The sequence below is a fragment of the Beta vulgaris genome, chromosome 1, assembly GCF_026745355.1.
Source record: "Beta vulgaris subsp. vulgaris cultivar EL10 chromosome 1, EL10.2, whole genome shotgun sequence".
Lineage (NCBI taxonomy): Eukaryota > Viridiplantae > Streptophyta > Magnoliopsida > Caryophyllales > Amaranthaceae > Beta > Beta vulgaris.
The window spans coordinates 63,756,230-63,777,899 of NC_079202.1; the positions used below are offsets into that span (position 1 = coordinate 63,756,230).

Below are 21,670 nucleotides of genomic sequence, written 5' to 3' on the forward strand. Positions count from 1 at the left end.
ATTAAGTCCAAATGGTCACTTAATAATTTACAATCAGGCATAATAATCAAAACAGATTCAATCAGGTCTAATAAGTTGAATCATGTCCAAGTAATTCATATAAATTCAGTCCAGTTCATATAAAGTGGACAAAATGCACCCTTTAGGTTTTGTTTAGTACGGCGTAAAATTTTTCCAGTTTAAAATGATTTTCGTGGAAAACAATTTACAATGAGAACAAACAATTCTAAAATTAATTTTTCGTTGTTTGGTTCGATGTAAGAAAAATGATGAAATTGAAGAAAAATGAAAGGGAAAGTAAGGAGGTAGTGAGAGAAATGTACAAGAGAGTTAAGGAAAACAATTTCCCTTCATTTTGAAAAGAAAAATGATTTCCATCACCGGAGGAGTTATTTTACTCCAAGAGAAAATGACTTTACACTCCTTTGCCACCCAACGCGAGTTATTATGCTCGGGCCATAGGGCTGGTAAAAACTGATCCAACCTGAAAATTATGGGTTTCGGTTGAGATATTCGACCTGAAAAGAAATTGGCTCGATCCAACCCGACCTGAAAATATAATGGGTTAGGTTCAAGTCGACCTTTTGAACCTGAAAATAACTCGAAATAACCTGATTTAAAAATAACTTATATTATGTTAGGTTAGCACTTAACCGATTAGGTTATAATATTGGGCAAAGCCCAACTCACTTCAACCTGAAAATTCCGACTTTGAATGTTGAAACTTAAACATGTTACATGTACATTATCTTTTTGTATTAAGTTGGCATTTTTTTGATCATTGGATATTTAGATTTTTATTTCAGGTCGTTTTGGGTTGGTTTCGGGTCAACCCGGAAAATAGAAGGTCGGGTTTGGGTTAAACCAACCTGAAATATAAATCAGGTCGGGTTTGGGTCAGGGGTGAGTGACCTGAAATACAAATTAGGTCAACCTGAAACTAACCCAATCCAACCTGATTGTCAGCCCTACCGGACTACGCTTCGGGTAAGAAAAATTTTCATTTATTAATATTTTAATTTAAGCTGATAACACTACGACTCCGTTTGGTAGGGCGTAAAACGTTTTCCCGGAAAACTCTTTCCTCTATTTTCAGTTTTACATTGTTTGGTTGGCAAAAGAGTGTAAAACCATTTTTCCTCGGGGTAAAATTATTCTCCCGATGATGGAAAAGTATTTTCCTTTCAAAATGAAGGGAAAACGGTTTTCCTTATCTTTCTTGTACACTTTTATCATTACCTTCTTACTTTCTCTTTCATTTTATCATTTTCTTTACATGAAACCAAACAACGGAAAACTAATTTTGGAATTGTGTTTTTCATTGTAAACTGTTTTTCATGAAAATCATTTTACACTGAAAATGTTTTACGCCCTACCAAACGGAGCCTAAATGTAATTTGGTCTAGTGGTTAAAATTTAGTATATGTTATTGTGATCTCGGGATCAAATCCTATAATTCCTCCGTTTTTTTATAGATGCTACATTTCCCTTAAATGGAAATGTCATAATAGATGCTACATACCATAAATGGATTCCTTTTCATCATAAAAATCTTAAAATACTATTAAAAAGTTGGTGGTTCCCCACCTTTTCTTTTAAAATACTCATACTTTTTCCTTAACAAATGTTTTTTTATTCAAAAAGTGGTGGTCCCTTACTTTCTCTCTCTATCTTTCTTAAAAATCCCCCACTTTCTCTATGTAGCAAGAATAAAAACACGGAGGAAGTATTACGCAAGTTCAATTAAACGTAACCTAAATGAAAGGAGAGGAATAAGAGATAAATAAAGTTTTTTTTTTTTAAAAAAAAGGTAAAGGAGTGCACGATTTTGGAATTAAATAATTTCTTTTTTTAACCTCCACTGAATAGTCAGTTACTATAAATAAATAAAAAATGCAAGGTGGCTGATGCTCTTATTCGATGACGACCTCTAATCCAATCTACAACCGCCACGTCTATAAATACGCATCTCCCATTTTTCTGTTAACATGGACACACCGTATTATATCCTACCCCCAAAAAGAAAAAATTTAAAAAAAATTAAAAGAAAGAAAACGTCTCTCGGAGAAACAACACGCCCCCCGCAAATTCTCTCTCCTCAATCCCCAATTCAAATTTCTCTCTCTAAAAAAACAACACTTTCTCTCTCTACATCTCGACAGCGAAATCGAACTTTTCAAGATAAACAACGAACAAAAAACAAAAAACCGAAATTCGTAACCCTAACCCTAAATCGCGAAAAACTTATCCTCTATTTCGTCTTCCTCTGCGCGTAAAATCTCTGATTTTTTATTCAATCTTTCTTCCTCTCCTTTCAATTTCTGCCGTCGAAGGAACTTTTCGTTTCTAAAGGAAAAAAAATAAAAATTAGGGTTAGGGTTAGGAATTTGTAAATGGATTTTTCTAGCGGTGGAATTTAATGAACGAAAATAGCCGATGTCAGGTATACCAGAAGATGATGGGTAGGGGAGCCGATGGTGGCTGTGGAACGGAGGAGAAGCCGTGTCCGGTAACTAAAATTACGCCGGCGGCGAAAACTCCGGCGCCGGCGCCGACAAAGTCGCCGGAAAATGTGGAGAGTGAAATTTTAGGGGTGGACTTGTATTCACAGGCGGTTAAGGCATTGTCGGAGCGTTCACCGTTTGATTCTAATGAGGTTGTGGCGAATAAAGTTGCTACACTCCCAAGTGGACTGGCGAGTTTGTTGTTGAAGCAATCTGATAGTAAGAAGAAGCATAAGCGGGCGCATTCGGAAACGAAATCGTCTCGAAAAGGCTCGGTGGAGAAGAAGTCTAAGAGTCCTAGTATATGGAATGCGTTAGAGGATTACTTTAGGGAGCTGACTTTGCAAGATATTGAGAGGTTGTATCAATTCTCTTCTTCGTTTTTGAATAGTAGTGATAAATGCTTTAAAATTCCAGTGTTAGGAAATGCTATCAGAAGTAGTAGTAGTACTATTGGTAATGTCAGTAAGGTGGAAAATGGGAATGATGATTATGTTCCAGCTACTGAAATTAAGGAAGAGGAGGTTTTGGATGCCGATGTTTCGATGCCGGATGTTGCAGCTGTGCGAGATATTGAGGAGGAGGTTGGCAAAGAAAATGATAAGCTAAGGGATGCAAAAATAGAAAATGGAACTAAGGATAGTTTGGGTGTAGTCGAGGAGGGTCCTTTGCCTGAGTATACTTTACCGTCGTGTAGCAGTACAGAATGGGTTTTAGGTTCTAGGAACAGGGTGTTTTTGACAACAACACGTCCTTCGAAGAAAAGGAAGCTCTTGGGTGAGACCGCAGGGTTGGAAAGACTTATAGTTGCTCAGCCTTGTGGAGAAAGTTCAAGTTTATGCAATGTTTGTAGTATGGGAGACACAGGGGATCAGTTGAACCAGTTGGTTGTTTGCAAGTCTTGTAATGTTGTCGTTCACCAGAAGTGTTATGGCGTGCAGGGGGAGATAGATGGCTCCTGGTCGTGTTCCTGGTGTAAACACAATATTGATGCTCTAGATGGACCAGCCTCAGAAAGTGATAGACCTTGCGTTCTTTGTCCGAAAAGTGGAGGGGCTTTGAAGCCATTTCAGAATGCGGGGAGTGGAAGAGACCGCTCAGTTGAGTTTGCGCACTTGTTTTGTAGCATGTGGATGCCTGAGATTTTCATAGATGATACCAGGCAGATGGAGCCGGTTTTATGTCATGGAATGAAGGATGTTCGAGGGAAGGTAGTTTGTAATTTATGCAAAGTGAAGCTGGGTTCTTGTGTCCGATGCAGCGATGGTATGTTCTATTAGCTTGTGTGATGCTTTTGTTGAGTGGTGTATATAATTTTATCAGTGCTGTATTAGTGATCTGGGTAACCATGTTGATGCAAAATCCATCTCTTTCTACTGACAGTAATATGTACCCTAATTGAGATGTCTCTCGTATCATGTCAATCTTTGTTCAACTGTAAGATTTTTTTTTTTTTTTTACAGCAGGTGCAAATAGACTAACAGAGACTATTAAGAGTGTATAACATGTGTATTCATGTGCCCAGTTCTTTGATACATTCTAGCCCGTCTGTGTAGTGAACCAAATGGAGAAGTGACAATTTCATTCTTAAAAACTTAGTTTCACTTGGACCCATCAACTTACCTCTCTTCTCTCACGTTACTATTGACTGACCTGTCCTGCTTTGGGGGTGTTGAATGTTTGGAGTTGCGTATTTATTCATCCTTAATGCTCTATATTGATTTGCTGCACAAGTTCTGGTTAGCAGTGTTTGGAAACAGCCAAACAGGGGTCTGGGTAGAAAAAAAAGTTGCAGAAGAAAGAAGAATTAGTCAATATCTGAAAAACTTGGTTGGCAAATGTGTTTCCATTTGTCAATCAACATGGTGTTTCTATTCTAAGCAATGGTTAATATGAAAACGTAGATTCATTTGGAATGAAATTCAAATTAGTTGATACATTATGCTGCACATGACATTTAGTAATATGTGAGGGAGGAATTATTACCCAGCGATCTCCGGATTTGATCTACAAAATATAAATAATTTTTGATGAGCGTATCACTCACATGAGCGTCTATAAAGGCTCTATATCACCTGAACATATTTGTTTTCTTTTTCATGGATGTGTCACATGTGCTCGCAGTTGGGTGTGAGGTGATATAAAGTTAGACGGTTCTCGTTTAATTGGAGTGCTGCTGTGGTCGTCAAAGAGTTATTGTTGCGTGAGAGGTCAATACAAGGAATCTAGCTTTTCCAGTGCTTGGATTGATGGGAACACTATCTTATTATTATTGGTTTTTTTATTTTTATGTATGCTCCATCCTGAATTATATAAAACAAAGTCACGAGAAAAGGATTTGCAAAGGGGTTTGTGTCTATTAAATCGAGACAACCCTGAAAGGAAATCGTGGCAAATAATGTGGGGGACAGAGGGAGTACTTTCTTCTTTCGATTTCTTATATGCACATTAAAAATGTAACAAGTTGATGAGTCTTTTGTTGGTTACAATGTATCAGGTATATCTCTGATTTTATATCATGTCAGGTTGCTTTGGCATCCGTCGTGCTCTTGGTGTTCTGCAGATTCACTTATCTGTTTGTTAGCCTTTAGGTAGTTGAAATGCAAACTAAGCTTATTTAACCTATGTGATTCTATCTTTGCTTGGGTCTCTTTGTTTCTTTTGTTGTGTGGGGAGGGGGAGGTTGGTGGAGGTAACAGATTGGTCGAAAAGGCCATTTTTTTTACTTGTTCATCTTGTGATCGAAGCCTCTTCAGTTTTCCATCGAATGGGGATGCACGCGCTCTAAACTTCAGCCCTGCCCTGCCCACGCGCAGTTAGGAAGATTGGCTGTAATCAGAGCGGTTTCTTTTGTTATAATTGAATGGATGAGAAACATAATATATTGAATCAAGGATATCTCAGAAGATTCTATCTCACCTAAAGACTCGTTTCTCTATTATATTTTCTTCATTCTCTCTAATTTGTATGTCAAGCTCTATCATTGTTTTACTCCGTCAGATGATAGTTAATCTGCAGTCCTGCCATGTCAGACATTTCTCTGTTGAGATTTAGTCTCCTGTGAATTCCAGAACTGAAATTTCGATGCTGTGTATTATGCGCAGGATCATGCAGAACTTCATTTCACCCTGTATGTGGGAGGGAGGCAAACAACAAACTTGAGATCTGGGGAAAGTTTGGTTGTGATGATGTAAGGAGTTGTTAAAGATTCGGAACTCTAAAATTTAGTTCTTTTTTGCTCTGCTGGAGGAATCACTAATGCATTTGCTGAAATTGCTTATATGTGCTGTATGTGCAGATTGAACTGCGGGCCTTTTGTGCAAAACATTCTGGACATATGAATAATCCTGACAGTGTTACCTTGGAGAGTAATGAAGAAAATCTTGGTGCTACCATTGATTCACTTGGTGCCTCAATTGGACCAGTGAATAAAATAAAGAAGCTCAAAATAGGCTGTAAAAATGGAAATAAAGTCACTTTTCATATGGGAGCAGCTGATGGTAATTCAAATGTTTTGGGAGCAAGAGAGGGGAATGACTCGTTGCTGAAAGAAGCAAACTTGAAGACAAAGGTCAAATTAGGATCAGGCGATGGGCAGCAGTTAAGTGATAAGGGCTTAGGGGGTGCAGGTGAGGATGTCAAGAGAACTTGTCTTCCTGATCTTGCCCTCGTTCTGAAGAAGGTGCTTTTTATTAGTTCATTTAATATAGCCACTTGGTTGGAGTTTTTATTTATATGTATGTAGATATGTTGTAATATGCAAATTTGTATCTTTCAGCTAGTGGATCGTGGAAAAGTTAGTTTGGAGCAAATTGCTGCTGAAATGGGCGTCTCAGAGGCTTCTTTGGCATCAGGACTCCCTGTAATATGTAGTTTTTTTTTTTGTATGACAATTTTTGAATAGATAAGATCAAATCATAAATGACTTTTAATTTTTTTTGTAATATGTGCTCATTGTGTGTGTGACTGTCAAACTATTGCTGCAGGACATTCACTTGAGCCCTGAATTGTATTCAAAGATATTGAAGTGGCTTAAAGAGCATTCTTACCTGGATACTCGAGAGAAGGATTGGAGAACTAAACTTAGCTGCTTGGTGCCTTCAAAAGCTGAGTTAAAAAGTGATGATAATGCTGATGCTGTTGCTGCAAGAGACTTGGATATCTCAGATGTTTCTGTTAAGTCAGTTCCTCCAAGAAGGAGGACAGTCGGAAATATTAGGATTATGAAGGAGGACAACGTTATATCCTTGTGGAACAACAAAATGCAAGGGAATGGTGTAGTAATAGAGCAAGAAGATACAAATGCAGATCATGGCAATTTGAGCGAGGATTCAATTTTAGATGGCATGGAAGAGGTGATATCTTGTATCTTTTTGCTGAGGTTTCCGTTTTTTGTGTTAAGTCTAGCTTTTATCATTGGTTTCTCATTCAAGAGCATTAATATTGTGAGATATCGCATTGTTGAAACAATAGTTATTCTGATGTTTAAGTCTCAAATGAAGAGAGTGCTTTAAAGGAAAATATGATGCAAACGGAGTTTAAGATAAGGAAGGGGAGGATGGAAGATGAATTCTGAATTTTTTGTACTATGTCTTTGAATATTTGGTTCTTCACTTGGGAGGACTGTCTTTAGAGATGCTAAGGCAATTTTGTTGTATATGTCATTGAAAGTCGAGCAAATGGTTCTTCACTCTCTTTCTAGTGTTTGTTGGTTCATATGAAGTTGTTTGGCTCACAGAAAAATAGGATGTTCTTCGGTGGAAATTCTACTTCCCACGAAATGATGGGCGTGGTTTACCTAGGTCCCCTAGGTAAGTAGAATTTCCCTGATCAACCAAATCTTTTTTTTTTCTCAGTTCTTAAGAAATGAAACCACAAAGGGAAAAATTAGCTTCCTAGGAAAAATTACTTCGTATGTTCCAGCGGCTGACCACTTAATCTTTTTGTTTGTAAGCAAAAGGGAAACTTATGGTAGACGTTTGTTTAGAACTGACTTTAGTCCTTATAGTTGTGATGGAAATTTGAAATTTCTAAGCACTTCAGGTACCATGTTTCATTTTCAAAATGGTTGTGAACCCTGTTCGTTCTTAAAGGATTAATGTATGGTTTCGAAGTGTTGTTGTGCCGGAGTAAACCTTGTGTCACCTATGCAAAGATAATTGTCAGCTTGCCATTTTAAATTTATTTCCTGATTAACTTAAGGGGAGAAAATCTGGTGGTTGAATTGGCTCTTTCTTCTTCTTGCAGATTATGGTAGAGACCAGCGGTTTAGAACATCCTTTGGCGGAACCTTCGCCTACCACTGGAAGTATGTTATTATCATGCATGTCTTTTACTTTTTGTCCAAATGGCTAAGCTATTAGATTACTTGGTAACTGGTTTCTGGTAACTTGGCTATTTCGTCTTCAGTTCTATTATATTTTCAACGATTTTCCTGTATTTGCTGCCTGCTATAGTGTTATTCTATCATGACTGATTGCACTTATTTGACAGATATTCTGCTGAAACCAAACAGCCTCAGTGATGTTGAACATAATGGAGCAGAAGAGGGTACGTCTTCTGGAAAGAGTTCGTTGTTGGATTTGGACCAGGAGACTCCTTCCTGTTCTTCTGTAGATGCAGTCGGCTATTGTGATCGGTAGGATTCATTTGGACAATTTCGGAAGATTTTGGTGCATACTATAAGCTTAGAATTTCTTTCCTCTTTATTGGGTACAGAGATATATGGGTGATTTTTCTGAAATCTTATTTCTGAACTCCACTCTACATTGCAGAAATATTGAACCTGGTATAGAATCGTCTGTGCATCCTTACATACAGAAGAAATTGGATGAAGTGCAAAATTTGCTTATTCGAAGAAACCGTGATGGTAATGTCATAATGTCATGGTTTCTTTCTACTACCTGAGCTCAAAATCTGAAATTAGGTTGAATCTAATATTGTTAAAATTGTAGGTAGTATGGAACGGGATCTCTGGGATGTGTCTCAGACCTTAAGTGCTGAGCATCCAGTTTGTTTTGACGAGGTTGTTGGAAGCAATGGAGTGAATTCAAACAACTTGTGTAAGGCTGATAACATGGATGCTGTTGACTTATTGCCAGAGAATGAAGTGGTAGGAGAGATGATATTTTTTCAGCAGCAATTGTTACGCAATGCTGTTACTTTGAAGCGTCAGAGCGGTCAGTTCTTTGTTCCTGCAGATTTTCTTTTTCAAATTATGATCTTTGCTTCTCTTTGTGCAATTGTGTCTGCATTGTTTCCTGCTTCCCAGAGGTTTTATCCCCTTTTTTTCCTGCTATGTCATATGATAATTGTCATCATTTGCTGCAGACCAGCTAGTTAGCAAGATTGTCAGAGATTTGCCACATGAAATGGATTCAGTGCGGAAACGAAGATGGGATTCTGTTTTTACGAACCAGTACATATATGATCTTAAAGAGGCAAGGAAACAGGGTAGGAAAGAACAAAGGCATAAGGAAGCGCAAGCTGTGCTAGCTGCTGCTACCGCTGCTGCTGCAGCTTCATCTAGAGTTTCTTCATTGAGGAAAGATGTGGTTGATGAATCTTCACCACAAGAGGTCATAATTACGTGCCACTGCTACTAAATGTTTATTGCCCATAGTGTTGTAGCTGTTTTACAGTATCCTCGCCTTTGATTTGCGTTATTGATGTGTTTTTATTTGCCCTCTTCAGAATCAGTTGAAGGTGATTAACGCCAGGCTTCGTGGAAGCCTGTCATCTCTTTCAGTTGCACATGCTAATTTGGATGGTCCCAAGGCTGTATCAGATGGTTACTCTGATGTGTGTCGCTTTGAAACCGGGATGCCTCATGAGCTCCCAAAGTCATGTGACATATGCAGGCGTTCTGAGAGTTTGCTGAATCCTATATTAGTCTGTTCAAGTTGTAAGGTAAGCACAATGTTTAACTGCAACTTTACTTTTTTGAGTTCCGTCGTTTTAAGTTGTGACACCTTGCTTTGTCTCTGTGCTATCAGGTTGCAGTTCATCTAAATTGCTATCGTAGTGTTAAGGAATCTACAGGTCCCTGGTATTGCGAATTGTGTGAAGAATCATCATTGTCAAAGGTTTCTAGAGCTAGTGCTAATTCATGGGAGAAGCTCAATTCCGATGAAGTATGTGGATTATGCGGCGCTTCGAATGGTGCTTTTAGAAAATCAAGTAATGGTCAATGGGTGCATGCATTTTGTGCTGAGGTAAATTAGCGGAATATGGTTTGTGATCTTTTAAAGTTTTTCTTCTATCAAGGCTCTAATGAACTTTTGCTGTCGTTACTCATCTCTGTAGTGGGTGTTTGATTCAACCTTCAGAAGAGGACAAGTGTCTCCTGTTGTAGGAATGGTGTGTCTCTAGGCTTTGTGAACTCAGCTGCATTGTACATCTTTTGTATGATTTGTTTTTCAATTGATTTTTTGTATGTGTTTTTCATCTACCGGCACTCCATGTTGAGTTTCTGCTGTTTCTTTGGTGCCAGGAAACTGTGGTGAAAGGGAGTGATATTTGTTCTGTGTGTCACAAGAGATCCGGCGTTTGCATAAAGGTGATTGTCTATGAATCTTAAGTAGCAAGATTGTTCCTGGAGCCTTTTACTTTTGTGGAGGGTCTTAAATTCTAACTTTATCGTTTGAACTTGCTATCTGCAGTGCAATTATGGCAATTGTCAGTCTACGTTCCACCCATCTTGTGCTAGATCTGATGGATACTATATGTATACTAAGTACATTGGTGGAGGCAAGATGCAGCATAAAGCTTATTGTAGTAAACACAGTTTGGAGCAAAGAACAAAAGTAAAGTCTATGTTGTTGTCTAAGACTTTTCTTAGTTGGTTTGCTATTTTATTCTGTTGTGACCAGTCCCTCATTATTTGATATCCAGGCTGAAACTCAGAAGCATGGTGCTGAAGACTTAAAAATTGTTAAACAACATCGGGTGAGTGTGACTAGTTAAATGCTTTATGTTTATCATATTCTCTTTATTTTTTCTTGATGTGATTAGGTTTCTTTTGCTGCTATCTTAATGGTTTCCTGGTAGCTTCCTGTTTAGCTTTTTGGTTAACTCATTTATGCATTATGCTTTGGACTTATTAAATATTACCAACATACGTTTTCTTCTTTGTGTTTTTGAGTATGTTTCGTGGTTCTTATTTTTCTGATGTTCTCTTTGATCTATCTTATGGTGTATCCTGTTCATTTTATTTTGACTTGTTGGACTTATCGGAATTTATTGACACTGTTGCGCAGATTTGAATGAATAAATTTTTTCCATAAATATAATTAAATAAATTATTACAAAATATATAATAAGATGAAAAACATAATTATACTATTAACTATCAAATTATATGTACATTATAAATACAATAATGATGGTTTTATATGATTCGTTTTAGTTATGTTATAAATTGATATTAACAAAGATTATCTAATAGCATATTTTATTGCCGTAGATTTTAAAATTCATATTTATTAGAGTATTAGCTTAAAACTTACTTCATCTCAGTTATTAGTATTGGGTATTCCCGTATTACATAGTATCATCAACTTATACAGTTATACTTACATATATATTCATATCTTAATGCATGAAGATGTGATCACTTTGATTTATAACAAATGATTATGTCTAAATGAAACTGCAATGTGTAATATGGTCAGGTTGAGCTGGAAAAGTTGCGTCTCCTGTGCGAGAGGATTGTCAAACGGGAAAAGTTGAAGGTAATTGAAAAATACTCCTTGTTTCTAATTCAGGAACTCGATGCTGGTCTGCGTTTTCTCTTTATTGTTTTTGCCTCTTTTTTCTTTGGTATCCTAAGGCAGCAGTAATCTGGTTTGATGAATTGATAGTGGTTGTTTGGTTTTTTATCCCTCACTGGGTAGTGGTATTAGGGTTTGGTTCTTTAAACCGATAAGAATTTTCATTGCTGGACTATTTTGATGGGTTCGGTTGTGGTTTTGCTTTTGCAGATAATATTTTCGCATATAAATTTTGGTGTTTCATGTGTGATTAATCTGAGATTTTCTTCTTTACTATTGTTTATAAGAGAGTAATGCAGAGAAACACTGTACTTCGATTTTCTTCCTGACCGACTGAGTGTTGATTGCAGCGAGAAATGGTTTTATGCAACCATGACATTTATGCTTCAAAACGAGACTCTTTGGTTGTCTCCATGCTTGTCCACCGTCCTTTCTCATCACATGAAAGTTCAGATTCTGCTACCACATCCCTTAAGGGACATGTGGATGGTTCTAGGTCATGCAGCGATGCACTACAAAGATCTGATGATGTCACTGTTGACAGTGCATTATCAGCAAAGCGGTGCATCAGGCTTTCACAGTCTACAGATAATGATCAAAAGACAGAAGATAGTTCAACATCGCACCATCTTCCTACTCCAAAGCCTACAGATAGGGTGTCGTTTGCTGGGAAGCAAATTCCTGTTAGAGCAGCGTTGGCTAGTCGTAATTTTTCACCGAGTGTGGAGAATAGAATAAATTCGAGAAAGGTATATTTCTACTACAGTTTAATTTCTCTGGCAATTTCTCCAACTCGGCTCAAGTAGTAAACTGTTTTATGCCTAGTACCAGAATCCTGCATATTAGATGCCTTTACTTTGCTTAAGAACAGGATTTATTTTCAAATAACCACCTTGCATGTAAAAAAATCATACAACAGTATTGCTGTTAGCTGTTACTATACTGTTCAATCAATCAAAACTACTAGGGGTGCTGTTCCTAAATACCTGAGCTTTTTAAGTTGCAAGTTCTACACTTTTGAATTTACTCTACTGCCTGTCCCTAGTTGGGTTTAGTAAGATTATTTGATGGAATTTTATTTAGTGTTAGATGTATAGCGTACGTTCTTTTTAGTTTTTACCTTGAAGCTCTGTAAATTCTAATAAGTTGGCAATAACGGCTGACCAAGTCCTGTCCAGACCTACATTAAGTTCATATGACTACATAAGCCCGGATGAGGTCAGGTAAACTCACTTAAGTGAATTTAAAGTGAATAGAACACGACCCATTCTTTTATCTTCTCTAAAGATCCACAGACATTGAAAACTTGATTTTATGTTTTATCTGAAGATGATCTGAAAAATCAACTCCGTACTTTCATATTGAAGTGACATATTAACCTTAAGCTTCTCAGCAGTTTGTAAAAGCTTTAACATCCTATTCTAGAAATGTGTTATCATAGTTTTTCTTTTGGTAACTATTATGCAGGCACATGTACAGCAGATTGAAACATTCGAGAAGGAGCTGGTAATGACTTCTGACCAAGCATCTGTGAAAAACCGGCGGCTACCAAAGGGATATATCTATGTTCCTATTGATTATCTTTCCAATGGGAAGCCGGTGAGTCGGAATTCTGTTGAAAGAGAAGAGGTAGATGAGTAGGCTGATGAGTTTTTAAATCCATGACTTGTGCTGCTGGATAAATATCGCGGTTGGCATTGTTCATGATGCTCATGGGGCTGCAACGGTTCTGGCATGAGCATCAAATTGATGCCTGGATGGAGGTTTGGGCTTCACCTCGTGATATGGAATTCTCTTCTGGGTGGAGAAATTTTGGCATCATTTGTTGTATATTCGTTCTGAGAGCAATTGTACAGTGGGTGAGGGTTTGATCTTTGATCTGTTTTAATTGGCTTGAAGTGCTTCCTCCCTTATCTCATCCCTGATGGCAAGATGCCTTCTGCCTTACCCTTGTAACTGTAAGCAAGCTAAAAGGAATCACCTGCTGCTGATGCTTTGTAAAGTTAGTGTACATATTCTTATAGTGTTGTTCCGGAGTAATGGCTCGGACATCAGATTAATACAGGAATTAAATTATTTTTCTCGAAGTTGTTGATATAGATCTGATTTGTTCTTGTATATCCTTGCTTTCTTCTGTCTGTAATCTGTTATTTAGACGCTTTCTTTGTTTGCACATGTGCGCAAACATTTTTTCTCTGTCTGAGTTATATGTTTAAGGGTCCAGATTTACATTTGACTCGCCAAGGTAAGTTCATAACTTCGGCTTTAGTTTCTTTGTGATTTTTTTTTTGCTAATTATGTTTTCTGTTTTAATCTATCTTTTATGTTGTATGCTGCAGAATTCGAGACCTGAGGAGATGCAGTGTTGACTCGCGTATATTTTGGATTTCTCTGAAAGAATGGTGGCGTGTTTTAGACAGGTAGATGTCATTGCCGCTTGTTTGTTGCTATCATAGTATCATTGTAAAATTTCCCTACTGAAGCTTTTATGATATACGTTTACTAATACAGTTTGCTGAGGGTATCTCCTGGTATGAGATGTCTAATATTTTTTTTTGTTCCTCTAGAAATGTGGTGTCCTCATTGCTGTTAAAGCACTACTTTTTTTTTTGGAGGATTAAACATACTTTATAACAGGAGTGGTGTACAGAACTACTACAGTATCTCACATCTTCCATCTAATAGTCCGAAGATGCTTAAACACCATGATTTTAAATCTTAAAGTTCTACACAATGATCTTACGTCGCAAGGCGATGAAAATGTCTTGTGTATGAGCTAAACTTCCAACGTATTTCGATTGCTTTGTCCTGATAACATGTACTTGAAGTTTGCAATGGTCATTCTTTTTTACTGAAGTATTCTTGCTCCCAACCCTTTGTAATTTTCCGTAACTCTGGTCTCGCTTCGTCCCTAAAAGATTGCTCCCAGCCCTGAAGTTTGCCATGCTTGATCTTATAAGATGCTTGATTCTTTTTCTGGATTGGTGTACACCTAATAATAGAGGAATTTGTCAGTGAGGATTTTGGGCTTATGGCAACTGTTGGTCGATTGCTTCATCCCATGATTAAGATATGTCTGCAAGTATGATTAATGAAGAGCATTTTTATTCGTTTTTTTTTATAGAAAAAATGGGTAATTTTTATTTTCTATCTCAAATGCACATTCATTATCATTAATATTCTTTATTGCGTATCTAGAATTATAGAAGATAATATCAATGTAGGCTATTGAGATTGATACGAATCAAACAAAATTTCTGTATTGAAGTGAGAAATTGCAAGATCTTTCTGTATTTTGATCGAGGAAAGATATGTACATTTAAGAGAAAGTGTTGGTAACTCATAGTTAGATGTTAAAATGATATCTCATAAAATTTTGATACGAAAGCTACGTCAAAGTGGTATCAGAATAGAGTTATTTGATACTAAAATCAAAATGATAATTCTGTAACTCATTGCTTTTATAATTGTTTATTTTATATATTTCTTTTTGGTAGTGTAGAACTTTCCTTATTATCCATATAGTAGATAAGGAAAGAATTAAATTTTTTTTTGTGAGATTAAGGGTATATAAGTCTTTTTAAAAGGGAACCATATCTCGTTTCTTGACAAGTCCAACCCAAGTATCATTTTCAATATTGATCATCCAAATCTCAGAATTGTACAAAATAAAGCAATTAACGAAGAGAAACACACATTCCTTTTTCACATAATACATAAGCCACTTGTAAGAATAAAATCACATTTAGACCAGGTATAAGTTGACCTGTTATGACTACATAATACAAAAACAAAGTGAGTATTGTTTTTGTAACCCATTTATAGAAGTTGGTCAAAACGGCGTCTAACGTTCAATAGATGGGTCGACTTTCTCTAAACTATATTCTTTAAATGCATTATTCTCATTAGCTTTAGAAAAGTATCAATTCCTCTTGAGTTGTTAAACGTGGTTTTGTTTTTTCTCATGAACGTCCTGTGTACATACTTCTTATGTATTTATATTCATAGACGTTCCCTTACTCTCTCTCACTCTCCTGTTCTCATACATCCTGACTCTCTTTCACTGCCCCACTCTCATACTTCCTCACACTCTCTGATCATCCAAGGACATCTCCGACAATTTTTTCGCCCACTCTCTCATCACACATTAAAAGAAGTTGAATAGCATCATCATGCCGCCACTCCTCCGGCAACCTTTTCGTTTACATTATGTGCAACTTTTCCGGCTTCATTATTAATATTCATGAAATTTTATAATTCATTTAATAAAAAAAAAGGACTATAATGACTTAAAAATATCGAAAAAGTGCTTATGCACCTAAAATAGGCGCCCGAACATGTGGTCAGGCGTCTAATATAGGCGTCTAACCACATGTTAAACGCCTAAAATAGGCGCCTCTACCTGTGGTTGGGCGCCTAAAATATGCGCCTCTACCTGTGGTTGGGCGCCTAAAATAGGCGCCTCTATCTGTGGTGGGATGCCTATTTTAGATGCCTGACCAAATGTTCGGGGGCCTATTTTAGGTGCTTTTTTGAAATTTTCAGGTCGATTTTTGGTAAATTCTACTCTAATATGAAATGTTCTAACAAAGCTAAATAAAATGGGCCAAAATAGGGATTGAAACAAAAAATGATTACACTAAACCAGTGCGCTTCACCCCTGGACCCTGATCGGTCAACGAGACCCCCCCGTGCTAGGTTTTTCGAAGCGTCAGGTTTAAGATATTCTATCAGTTTTATTCAATTTTTTTTAGTTACATTAGCGTTTTCTCGTTATATAACGAGATGGTAAAAAAAACTTGAAATCGTTGGAAAATGTGAACTTGTCGAATTTTTTGGAAATCGTGTAGTCCTTTAATGAAGGAAATGGAATGGATGAGAAAGAGAGAGTGAAAGACAAGAGGAAATGAAAGAGGTGAGGAGGAATGAAGGGGGATGGAAAAGAATTGAACGAGGTAATGGGAAAATGAGGGAAAAGAGAAGGAAATACCTCATACTACCTCCGTTTCTTTTTAATTGTTACACTTTGACATTTTACACTATTCACAAATTGCACTTTGACCCTCGTTTGTGATTTATACGTGAATAAAAACATAGTCATGTAGGATCTTGTTAGATTCGTATTAGTATGTATTTTATTAATATGTAGTTTTTATATTTTTTACAAATACAAAATTAGAGATATAAAGGCTCAAAGTAATGCATCGACATGCGTAAAAAGTGTAAGTGTAACAATTAAAAAGAAACGGAAATAGTAGTATTTCTTTACAAAAATACAGAACATTAGTAAGAAAAAAAAAATAGGAAGCCGTCTAGCAAAACCCTTTCTGTCCCCAAAGTGAATTCAAGAACCCATCAATCTAAACAGCTTACAAAAACAACACAAAAGTAAACAAAACACGAGGGAAGAAAAAAAAGAAGAAAATAAAGAAAAAGAAAGAGGATGGATATACCGGAACTATTGGCGATATTCGGGCCGGGTTTTGCCGGCGCCGTATTCGGAGCTGGTTGGTGGTTTTGGGTCGACGCCGTAGTCTGTAGTGCTGTCGCCGTCTCTTTCGTTCACTATCTTCCTGGTTATTCACTCATTCTTCATTTTCTCTCTCTTGCAATTTTCTCTCTCCTCTAAAATTACTGATTTTTAGGGTTTTTCGAATTTTATGATCAGGTATATTTGCGTCTTTGTCGGCGTTGATGTTCAATTGTGTGAGGAAAGAGGACATTGATTACTCTCCGTACGATGAAGGCGAGTGGAGGTCTGATGTTGTTAACTTGCAATTTACTTTTGTTGATCTTTTTTGTTTTCTGTTGCAATTTTGAATTTTTTGATTGATTTGATGTGATTAGGTCAATTTGGTTAAAGTGTTTGATTTGATCATATTGACTGGCTGAATTGGTCATAGTACTTGTTTACTGGAATTTCGAAGATCATAAAGTACTAGAATTTGATACTTCGATTTACTTTTTGATCTTATCATCAAATTGGAAATTATGCTTCTTAGTTATTTGGTTAAAGTGTTTGATTTGATCATATTGGTTGACTGAATTGGTAGTAGTACTTGTTTACTGGAATATCGAAGATCATATACTGGAATTTGATAGTAGTATGATTTTGTTTTTGATCTTATCATCAAATTGGAAATTCTGCTTCGTAGTCATCTGATAATGTAGAGTTTCGTCGTGGTGTTTGATTAGGGCACTTTGATTAGTTTCACTTTTCGGCGTCTGTGAATAAATACTCAATGGTTGGGTCTATCAGATTTACTTCCGTCGTATTTGATTAGGGCACTTCGATTAGTTTCACTTTTCGTTGTCTGTGAATAAATACTCAATGGGCTGGGTTTCAGTGAGCTGTAGTGTAGTTTGTTAGATGATGAGCATGTTCAGAACGAAATAAACCAAACATGAGAAAATGAGGCAAACTGATGGAAATGCCGACTTGTTTGTCTCGGTTGACCTTTAGAGTGTTCTTGCATCTGGTTGAGGACTACTAATTAGTTTGTTTACCAGCTACTATTGAACACAATGCACTGGAATTACTGATCCGTTGTTCCAATTGCATGTAAATCTGGATCTATTCAGCTGGGGGTGATTAGCTTTTATATTGACAGTTCCTTCAACTGAAATCGCAGATTGAAGCTTTGGCTTTTTCTTGCTTATGTCATATCGTTTGTATCTCTTGCGGCATCAGTTGGGCTGCTTATACAAGATGCCCTGGTGCCTACTGGCCCATCAGCTTGGACAGGGACGGCTGGTGTCTTGCAGTGCGTATTTGTGCTAATCAGGTTGGTATTGTTCTAATAATATTTTTACTTTTGTTTCGTCATTTTGTATTGACATACACATATTGGTGTTCCATAATTGGAAGTGTAGTTACGCTTCTTTCCCCATAATTATACTTCATCCCTTGCAAGCCAATTTCATTATTACATAGAAACTTGGGAGCCTTTGTTTTTTGTCTCAACTCTCCTAAGGGTAGAAGAGTTCTGGATTATTGGTATATATTTTGCAGGATAGAAGTATTTTGGCAAATATTTTCTCACCATAAGAGCCAAACAGACAAACAGTGCAACTGTCACAGTTTAGGTATAAGTTTAGCTTAGGAGATTAGGTGCCTTGTCTTCATTGGTAAGGTAAAATAATGGTGGTTGTGAAAATTGAAAACTTTTGAATTTTTCTTGACTCTTATAAGCTGGATTTCAGAAACCCAAATCCTGGATGCTCTTTATCATTGTTTCCTAAATAGGCCTTTTGACTTCACTCAGGAGTCAGGAGTGTGAACTTGTATGGTCAAGCTGACATACACTGCCAGCCTCCCTTTTCTAGTAATTCCTACATATTCGTCTGTGGCCTTTATATTATTGACACATTTATCCTTCAGTTGCAAAGACTCTTTGTCGAGCTATCAATGAAATGAGTTGGAGATCTTAGTCAAAGTTGTGTGGAAGTTGCTCAAGTTCTTGGCAGCCTTATTGCTTTACATGAGTCATCACGCACTGTGAAACCTTAAATGACCTTATGTGGCCTCTGTATCAAGATAGAAATCACTCGTGATCTTATGTGACCTTTTAAGTTTTCACTTGTAGGTAATGTTTAATCATAATTGGAGGAAGAAAGCATGCTTGAACTACCCAATGTTATCAAGAGGTGATTGCCATAGACCAAGTCCATTAGCTATGACCAAAGCAATTTCGGCACTAATGGAATTTCTTGACAGTATTCACACCATGAGACCTCTTTGGGGTGTGGAAAATCTCAACCGAAATGGGAGGGAAGTTTCTAGTGGCCGATGTAATCATGGATACATAACCCTCTTTTCTTTGTCAAGCCCATTTAATAACTTCTTAAAAGACCACAATGAATGGTGAATCTCAACAAAAATTAGATAGAAGTCTCTTCGAAGCTTTAAGAGGCCATCCTTGGTCAACATCTTCCCTGTAAACTATAATGACTCCTTATGCTTACCCAAATTCTTGCCTAAAATCTTAACATGCTTTTGTTTATGTAGATATAGCTTGTGTATTTGGAGTCATTTAGGGTTGATATAAATTTCAGGTATTTTAGGGAAGCAATTGATATAGTTTTACCCAGGGACTGGTCAGAGCTAGGCACCAGAAAATTAAAGGAATTTCCTTTTTCAGAAATGGCTCTCCATGATCACGCTATGTTTTTATTGGCTAGGGGGAAGAACTTGGATATAATTAAACCAAAAATTACCCCAAAGAAATTATCTCAAATTGATGGGCATGAAACACTTTCAGAGCTACAGAAAGCACAAATTTGATCTGAGTGAAGTATCCTGAGTAAATGGCTGCTGAATCTTTAAATTACATAAAACTAATGATAATCTCTATTAACGATTACTTCGTCTATTTCATATTACCAAGGCGGTTAACTAACTTTTCTCGTTCCATATTACTTCTTTTCTAACTACGGATGTACGCTTAATTGTTATATTTACAAAAATGGTATGATACTTGTGCACTATTACTTGAAAGTATATACCAATGGAATATTTGATACCTATTTAAAACTTTTCAATGACCTGAAAAGACTCTCTCCTACGGAGAGATCCCATTAGTTTGTACAACCATTATGGATATTGATGACATTGCATCCAAAATCCCCTTAATATAGAATGGAGGGATCCTTTTTATAATTTATGCAGAAATCTTCTATTAATTCACGAGTCCCGTTACTTTTCCAAAATCCACATAGCCCTTGTGGATGTAGATGATGATTTATCCAAACTTTTTAAAATTATATATTTGATGACCGTCGATCTTCCTAAGATGGAAAAATAATCACCAGAGATTTCTATCATCCTTTAGGCCTCGATTACCCTGTTAATGATATAAGAGCTAAATGTGGTGGTACTTGACAGAAATCTGGTTGTGAAAGAACCTTTTTCAATGCCCACATAAAATCTACAGTCAAGGGGAAGTATTTCAACCATCCTTTTAGAATAGGAGGTCATGATTAGTCGTTTGAATTATCAAATTCATGCTACCAAAGGGCTTGAGTGAAGGCTATTGTTGCTTCCTCTTGTCACCGGTGAGTCCATGGTCGATAACGGGTCATATTTTGATATGACGTCTGCCTATTACATTATTAGTTTGTTCACTATTTGATAGTCCTTTTTACTTTTTTGACAGTGGGCTGATCTATTGGACTTCACATTCCGAGTAGCTGAACACCTTGAAGGTTTTTGAGACTTCAATGTATTATTTACTTTAAGTTGAATGTGCAGGAAAGTAGATCATCTTGTGTAAATGTTTGCTATATGCTAATGGCTTTGAGCTACAAATGAAAAAAAAAAAAAGTTCAACTCTTTCTGTTGGCTTTATTTTCTGGAATTTGCTCATTCTTATAATTCTGTGAGGCTGTCTCATCAAGTAAATGTTATATCATTGTTAATTTGTAATGAAGTTCCCACCATGGACAGATAATTACAGACTTCGATTGTAACTTTCTAATATTGTCCTTTGAGGCACTACCCATTTGTTTGCTTGTGTATCAATTTTTGGTAATAGCTTTTGGCACAACTGTGACCCAAATGGTTTTCTCTCTTTTCTTTTGGAAATGTAATCAATTTTACATCTGGAACACTTTACAATTTACCTAACTAAGGATGTCTTGGCCTAGTGGTTAAGATTGAGGTGTTGTGAATGATAAATTACATGTGCGAATCTCCACTCCCATTCTTTGTATTTTGTACTGCCTTCGTGGCTCATATGTATAAAAAAAAACTTACAATTTACCTTGCCCTATCCTACATAAGAGTATTTAGATATGAGATGAACCATTAAATGCTTTAGAAAAAACTAGATAAGACACGTGAATACTGAATAGTATTGTCACTCCTTCCGAACTTTGAGAAGTGTGTAGTATACAAGCCTTATGAAATAAGATGATATCCTTTTGATATTTGAAATTTGAGTATGAAGTGTTAGTGCATTAAGTACTTCAAAATTCATCCAGTTCCATTTGTGATTTCACATTCTATACATATGTAAATGTGGGCAGATAAAAGGAGGAGATTGGGGACATTCTATTCATCACATCCTATACTCTTTAAATTGAGGATGTTTATATTTTTCTTCCCAACAAGGGAAGCATTACATGCAGTGTTTGTCTTCTTTGTATACAAGATAAGAGATCTCCTAAATTGGAACCAAATCCCAGGAGATTCAAGGTGGAAATGAGTAAATAACTGTGGCTTTTTTAGGTTTGAATTCAACCTGATTGTTTAACTGGCTCTGATACCATGTTAAAACCAACTCACCTAAAAGGTTAAATTTATGGTTAGAGCCCCACGATTGATTTTATACACCATCAGATGATATGATCAATTAACCCTATTTCGTTTCAGACTTTAATATACGAGTTATGTGA

General features: G+C 36.6%; 2 protein-coding genes across 3 annotated transcripts; both read left to right on the forward strand.

The window, feature by feature from the left end:
* The first annotated feature begins 1,951 nt into the window (after positions 1–1,951).
* Positions 1,952–13,393, forward strand: LOC104888566 (uncharacterized). Its single transcript, XM_010673613.4, has 19 exons — positions 1,952–3,770; positions 5,609–5,694; positions 5,803–6,186; positions 6,283–6,366; positions 6,491–6,859; positions 7,752–7,812; positions 7,998–8,142; positions 8,279–8,373; positions 8,459–8,683; positions 8,835–9,082; positions 9,198–9,413; positions 9,500–9,718; positions 9,810–9,863; positions 9,997–10,062; positions 10,166–10,309; positions 10,398–10,451; positions 11,177–11,236; positions 11,626–12,024; positions 12,743–13,393. The coding sequence occupies exons 1-19, from the start codon at positions 2,420–2,422 to the stop codon at positions 12,914–12,916; spliced, it is 4,434 nt and encodes a 1,477-aa protein (XP_010671915.2). The 5' UTR covers positions 1,952–2,419; the 3' UTR covers positions 12,917–13,393.
* A 3,250-nt stretch (positions 13,394–16,643) lies between these two features.
* LOC104888422 (uncharacterized) lies at positions 16,644–20,773 on the forward strand. 2 transcript variants are annotated; one of them, XR_007271534.2, is made up of 5 exons: positions 16,644–16,851; positions 16,944–17,031; positions 17,908–18,060; positions 18,862–18,922; positions 20,431–20,773. XR_007271534.2 is itself a non-coding variant. In XM_010673430.4 (4 exons), the coding sequence occupies exons 1-4, from the start codon at positions 16,719–16,721 to the stop codon at positions 20,462–20,464; spliced, it is 408 nt and encodes a 135-aa protein (XP_010671732.1). In that variant the 5' UTR covers positions 16,645–16,718; the 3' UTR covers positions 20,465–20,773. The 2 variants fall into 2 exon arrangements, 1 of the variants encoding a protein (XP_010671732.1); XM_010673430.4 differs by lacking the exon at positions 18,862–18,922 and having other exon boundaries at positions 16,645–16,851.
* Positions 20,774–21,670: the final 897 nt, after the last annotated feature.